This window comes from Vombatus ursinus, unplaced genomic scaffold (assembly GCF_900497805.2).
Source record: "Vombatus ursinus unplaced genomic scaffold, bare-nosed wombat genome assembly UNPS02014782.1, whole genome shotgun sequence".
Taxonomy (NCBI): domain Eukaryota; kingdom Metazoa; phylum Chordata; class Mammalia; order Diprotodontia; family Vombatidae; genus Vombatus; species Vombatus ursinus.
In genome coordinates this window covers 4470978-4478018 of record NW_020954560.1, presented here as the reverse complement: position 1 = coordinate 4478018, position 7041 = coordinate 4470978, and the positions used below count along the sequence as shown (strand labels likewise).

Genomic DNA, 7041 nt, shown 5'->3' with positions numbered 1-7041 from the left:
GCTATTTTAAGTTTTAAGTCCTCTGAAAACTTATTCCTTTAAGAAATGGCAGAAAGTGCTCTGCCATTAACTGCAAGAATTCATTCCATCTAAGGAAAAAAAAATCATCCTTAAAACAACCCTGGGAGGTAGATGTTATTATTATTCCCATTTTATGGATGGGGAAACTGAGGCTGAGAGAGGTTAAATGAGTAATCTAAGGTTCACACAGCTGATAAGTATCTGAGATGGAATTTGAAACCAGATATGAGTTTTTTTTTTTCCATCTAAAGGGAACACTTTTTGAGGTGAATTTTGTAATAGAAAGGTTTATGCAATTAAACTGCAAAATATCTAAGATCCTACTAGCATTTATTAATAGGCAATGGTGTTTTCTGTATATAAAATGATATCTAATAGGGAAAATGTTGAAGAGAAAGGTTTGGAAGCGAGCTGTCCTTCACCTGGTCTCAATACTGTGACAATGGTCTGTCCGGATGACTCTTCTGCCCGTTTATACCACACATCACTGGGGCTCTGCAGCCACTCCTCCACAAGGCAGTTGTACGTCCCGCTGTCCTGAACGGCAGTATTCTGGATAATGAGGCGGTAAACTCCCAGAGAAGGGCTTTCCAAATGCAGCCTCCCCTTCCAATGGTTCTTAGTGACCTGCTCCCCATAGTGGAAGGTGGCTTCTCTACTCAGGCGGGCAACTGTTTCTCTCTCTGGGTGGTTGGGCTTCCACACGTGCCATTCCACAGCAAGTCGGGAAGTCCCACTGGTGCGATTTAGGACCACACACTCCAACTCTACCTTCTGGGTTTCCAGAACTGTGATGTTACCTTGGGCCTGGCTCAGCTTCAGGCGGATATCTGAAAACAACAGAGTAAGAGGAAAATCAGACCAGAGGATGACAGAAGAGTATATGACTTTATAGAACAGAGTGAGCAAATCTATCTAATGCTGCAGGACCCAAATCAAAGGGACAGTGGGAGGGGGAGTTGGGGTGGAAATCAGCAGATCAACCCTTGAAATAAAGAGATAGATATTCCTAGCATGGGCTATCTGGAAAAAAATTTAGCAAACATTTAATAATTACCTCTGTGTGTAAAGCGCTGAAAATACAAAGAAAAGTGGGGTGGGGACATCCTTGGTGGGAATCCCACCTTACATATCTTTGGGAGGAGGGTGGGAAGCACGTAGAGAAGATGGGTAAACAAAATATATCTGATGTTCAACCATTTTTCAGTTGTGTCTAACTCTTCGTGCCCCCACTTGAGGTTTTCTTGGTTTGCCATTTCCTTCTCCAGGTCATTTTTTTTATAATTAATTTATTCTTCATTTTCAATATTCACTTCCATAAGATTTTGAGTCTAAATTTTCTCCTCCTCCTTCCCCAAGATGGCATGCAATCTGATATAGGCTCTACTTATACATTCATATTAAACATATTTTCACATTAGTCAAGATGTAAAGAAGGATTAGAACTAATGTTCTCCAGCTCCTTTTACAGATGAAGAAACTGAGGCCAACAGCTAGTTAAGTGTCTGAGGCTTTTTTTGAACTCAGGAAGATGAGTCTTCCTGGCTCCAGGTCTGGCATTCTGTACCACTTAGCTGCCCCACAAGATATATACAACATAATATAAAGTAATTTCAAGAGAGAAAAAGAATTAACAATTAGAGGGAGGGGGAAATCAGGAAAGGCTTCCTGAAGAAGGTGGCACCTGAACTACCTGCATTCTGAAGGAAACTTGGATTTCCAAGAGATAGGTGAGAAGACAGTGCATATTTCAAACATGAAGATCCACCTATGCAGAGGTGGGGAGGTAGGAGATGAAATGATGTATACAAGAAATAGCTTGGAATATGAAATAAGCCTGGAAAGGGAGGTGAGGGGGGCGTATATTGAGGAGACGTTATGGGCCGTGTAGATGGTTTTGTATTTTATCCTAGAAGTAATAGGAAACTATTAAAAATTTTAAAGAGATAAAGGGAGGCTGTGACTAATTCTCCTCTCATTAAAACATTCCTCATATGGTTTGTTTGATAACAGTGGGAGAACGAGAATGAGCAGTGATCAGAATGATTACAAGTTATGAAAAGAGGCATGAGGCTGAGCACACAGAGCTTTGGATATAGAGCCAGGAAGACCTGAGTTCAAATCCAAACTCTAATACTCATTAAGTGTGTGACCATGAGCTGAATACCCACAGGACCTACCCACCTAACTGGGCTGTTGTGACGTTCAAACGAAATAGTTCATGCCAAGGGCCTCTCAACCTTTAAAGTACTATATAAATGTCAATTAGCATTATTAAAGTGGTAGAGATTTGGGAAGGGAGGCTAGAGGAGCTTCTGTCACCAGAGAGATTTTTCAAAATGGTAGAGGGGAAGCTAATAAATCCCGTAAGTTACTATAAATCTTATAAGTTAATAAGCTAATAACTTGTGTCCAATTATAGAATGTTTGTTTGACTGAATAATAATAATATTCAGGGCTAGCACTGATAAAGAATACTTAAGGTATGCAAAGAGCTTTTTTTAAAATCTCATTTGATCCTTAAAACATCCCTGGAAGGTAGGTGCTATTATTTTTCCCAATTTATAGATGAGTAAACTGAGAATGAGAAGTTAGGTGACCAGCTAGTTAAGTGTCTGAGATGGGTTTTGAACTCAGGTCTTCCAAACAGCATCCATTCTTGCCCACTTCACCATCTAGCTCAAGGATGGGAAACCTTCAGCCTCAAGGCCACATGTGGCCCTCCAGGTCCTCAAGCGCAGCCTCTGACTGAATCTAAACTTCACAGAACAAATCCCCTTAATAAAAGGGTTTGTTCTGTAAAACTTGGACTCAGTCAAAAGGCCGCACCTGAGGACCTAGAAGGTGACAGGTTCTCCACCCCTGACTTAGCTGAATCCAAACCATCCTACCATCCTCCTCTATCAAAATTCCCATTCCCTGTCAGTTTTCAAAGGGTAAAGGGGCAGGAATTAAATAATTCATACCTTACACTAAGATACATATATGTCACATATACATATATGGCTGGAAAAGTCTTTGTCAATTATCTTCCCCAGGATCATTTTTAAATTAAGTTTAAACCAAAGGACTTTATCTCTAATAGTTGAGATTTTGGCCATCGTGAGAGGTCGCTGGGGCCAGAATCTGAGCCTTTCCCTGGTAGAGCTACCAGGCCAGCCCTGCTCTTTAAACCTTTTCAGTTTTAGAAAAAGACATCCCTTTCCAGTTCTACAAATCAAGCTTTCCCCTAGAAGTTAAATGAGAATTCTCTACCTCTGAGCTCCCAGTTCAAGCACAGGGAACTTCCAGGGGAATAATTACCAATCTAGTTCTTGGCTAAATCCTCAGCAGCCTTGGACACACTGCTTTAATACCCAGTAACAGAAATGAGAAGGTATGGAGAAGTAGGGGGTGGGTTCTCAGGTCACAAAACCTAATGAGGTATGGTCCTACCTTAGCCTTCAGAATCCTGTTAACTAAGCTAAAAACCAAAATCCATCTACCATAAATGGTATTTCTGCCCCCCTCCAACACCCCGAAAAAAACTTTTAATGAGGCTCATTTTTTTCAAGCAGAGATTTTTTTTTCAAAAGGCATTTTTATAATACCTCTTCTTCTCTAAATGCTAGCCTCAATTAGGGCCTCAAGTCAATAAGCATTTATTAAGTGCTTAATGTTCAGTTCCAGGCACTGTGCTAAGACAGGCAAAAACCTGGCCCAATCCCTCAAGGGGCTCACACTCTAATGAACAACATACAATCTCTAGTTTCAGTGCAAACAGGGCTTGAAAAGGCAAAGCACATTCTAAAGGCTTCTGAGTTCTAAGACCTGAACAGGGAAGCCCAAATCCTATGGTAAAGACAGATACGCAGGATAATGTGGGCAACCAATATGGTGGTCACTGGCGATCTCTAAAGTTCAAAGGCCCTAGCGAGAAACCTTCAAAAAACTGAGGTCAGAACACAGGCCACCAGATACCTCCTTTAGATGGATATGAAGTCACGGTTTTACACAGCAATCCGAATGCTAGCTCTGTGGGTGTAGAGTTTTTTTAGAATGAGGCAGTTTTCTAAATGCGTCTTAGGCTCTCAATACATCCAGTACACATGTGTGTATACACACCCACACACCCACAGGCTTTCCTAGGCTAGTACCTGTCCCTTGTTGTCCCTACATCCTGCTCTCTTTATGCGTAGGGAGCAGCTAAGTGGATAGAGTGCTGAGCTTGGAATCATGCAAACCTGAGGTCAAATCCAGCCCCAGAAACATCCTAGCTGTCTGAATTTCAGCAAGTCACTTAACCTCTGTTTGCCACTGCAGCAGACCACTTGAGCATCGTTGCTGAGAAAACCCCATGGACAGAGGTCCAGAGGAGTCATGAAGAATCAGTCATGACTGATACAACTCTACAACAATAACAACAACATCAGATTGTAAGTTCCTTGAGGGCAGGGACTATCTTTTGCCTCTTTTTGTATCCCCAGCACTTAGCACAGTACCCAGCACAGAGAAGGCACTTCATAAATGTTTACTGAATGATGTGTCTCAAATTAAGCCTCACAAATTTTCCTTTTCCCTTAAAACACATCAGGTAAATAGACCTATGCAATGACCGGTTCCCTTAATTCTTCTGTAAAGCCCCTTAAAATTCCAACAATGGACATCTTGGATGATGAAGTGGCAGGGCAGGACAGTGGATAGGGCATTGGACCTGGAACCAGGAAGACTGGGATTCAACTTGCAGCTTTCCTTCGGTGCTCAGTATTTGTGTGACCTTGAACAAGTTATTCAATAACCTCTCTAAATCTCACTTCCCTTAGCTGTAAAACAAAGCCTCTGAAAGGGGTGTACTTGATGGCTTCTAAGGGCCCTTCCAACTTGAAAGCTCTGATCTCAGGATCCCTTCACACTCTGGAGGTTTCCATATTTGGTGACGGGGAGGTGACCCAGCTCACATTACCTGGCCGCTTCACTGTGACCTCAGTCCGTCCTGAAACTTCTTCTGCCAGCTTATACCAGGCATAGTTGGGACTCAAAAGCCACTCTTCCACATGGCAGTAGTAGCTGCCACTGTCACTGACCTGCGCCCTCTGCACGGTCAGGCTGAAGAGGCCACCAGACACATGTCTCTCAAACTGGAGCCTCCCTCGAAGGCCTTCCTCCTCCGCATAGGTGCCATACTCAAATGCAGAGTTGTGGCTGGTTTTCAAGATGAGCTTTCCGTCAGCATCAGAGGGCTTGTGGACATACCAGAGGACTGCAAAGTGCGAGTTCAAGCTGGTCTGAGACTTCACTGAACAGTTCAGCTGGATTGGCCTGTTCTCCACCAAGGTGATCGTCCTCTTAGATTTACTCACTTGTAGCTTTGTCACTGTAAGGGAAGAGAAAACAGGTCACCAAGGAGAGCCAAAGTATCCATCCTCCTTTCCCCCCTGCACTGAAAAAACACAGCTGTCCTCAGAGTGAATCTTCAGGTTTTGAGAGGGTCTTGATGTATTAGTTCCACACACTAAAGTTTGTCAAAACTAGTAGGTCTCACAGGAAATGATGAGCAGGTACATTTCAGAAAAACCTGAAAAGACTCACATGAACAAATGCTAAGTGAAGGGAGCAGAACCAGTAACACTGTTCAATAATCAACCACAATTGACTTGGGTCTTCTCAGTAATACAATGATCCAAGACAATTCCAAAGGACTCATGATGGAAAATGAAAACACATCCAAAGAAAGAATTATGGAGTCTGAATGCAGATCAGAGCATACTATTTTCATTTTTTTTCCTGGTGTGTGTTTTTTTCCTTTTGATCTGTTTCTTTTTTCACAACATGACTAATGTGGAAATCTATTTTACATTATTGCCCATATATAACCTATATCAGATTGCTTGCCATCTTGGGGAAGGGGGAGAAAAGGTAGAGAGGGAGAAAAATTTAAAACTCAAAAAAACTTCTGAAATGAATGTTAAAAATTGTCTTTACATGTAATAGGAAAAAATACTATTTAAAAAAAAAACTAGTAGCCTTAACTAAAAACAAGGTATATAGGAACTGGTGATGTGGATTTTGTGCTAAAGTACTCCCCAAAATGTAGGGTGCAACAGGTCCTAAATTCAAAATAACCCAACCATGAGCAGTGGTATAATCTCTGCCACTAAGAGACAGACACACACCTAAGAGATAGACTGTAATCTGGAACTGTGACTCCAATTCATTCATGACTAGAGAAAGAGTTAGAAGTTATCATACAGATTGCTGACTCTAACTCCAACCGGTAGTTGAATGAAATGAGGTCAAGAGTGGGGGTGAGGGAAATGACTTGTCCAAGGTTACATAGCTAGTTAAGTAGCAAATCCAAGTTCAGAACACGGGTTTGCACTCTAAGCTTTCAACCAAGTTTATGTTACTTTAGTGAAGCATTATTTCATTGTTTTGTGCCTTAAATGCTGATAAGTAACAGTGAATGTTCCTGAATATTCCTTCTATTTTCATAATATAAGGAGTGGGGGGAGGAAATTCAGGAGATCATGGTTTCACAAGGAGGGGAACTGGCTGGGAACTGGGCAGAGATCACCATTCTTTTCTAATAATCATCACAGCCTTGTGGTTTGAAAGGCAGTATGGTAGGGTAAGAAGACTGGGGCACCATGGAAAAAAAACTGATGGGAATTAGTCAGTGACCAAGCCTGTCCTCTGCGCTGAGTGCTGAAGTTACAAAGAAGGGAGAAGATGTGGTCACTGCCCTCAAGGGGCTCATAATCTAACAGAGGAGATAATAAACAACCATGTGCATATAAGATATTTATAATATAAATGGGAGATAATCTGGGGTGGGGGCAGGGGAGAGGGTGGTGTCAGAAGACCCAGATTCAAATTCAAATTCTGCTACTATCTGTATTGCTTTAAGTTGTCCTCTCTACTGGAAGAGATATCCTCTAAAGTTCCTTTCAGTTCTAGATCTATGACCCAATGACCTTGGCCTGAATCCTGATTCTGAGACTCTAAGACCACTCATGTGACTGACTACAGGTCAATCACTCT

At 41.8% G+C, this 7041-nt stretch overlaps 1 protein-coding gene across 3 annotated transcripts in view; it reads right to left on the bottom strand.

Moving 5' to 3' along the window:
* Window positions 1–7041, bottom strand: part of IGSF3 (immunoglobulin superfamily member 3) — a 133013-nt gene that overhangs the window by 14291 nt on the left and 111681 nt on the right. For all 3 annotated transcript variants that reach the window (XM_027866745.1, XM_027866746.1, XM_027866747.1), the window contains 2 exons: window positions 4964–5374; window positions 444–851 (listed from right to left, as the gene is read on the bottom strand). In XM_027866745.1, coding sequence (XP_027722546.1) covers window positions 444–851; window positions 4964–5374 — 819 coding nt within the window. The remainder of the gene's footprint in view (window positions 1–443; window positions 852–4963; window positions 5375–7041) is intronic.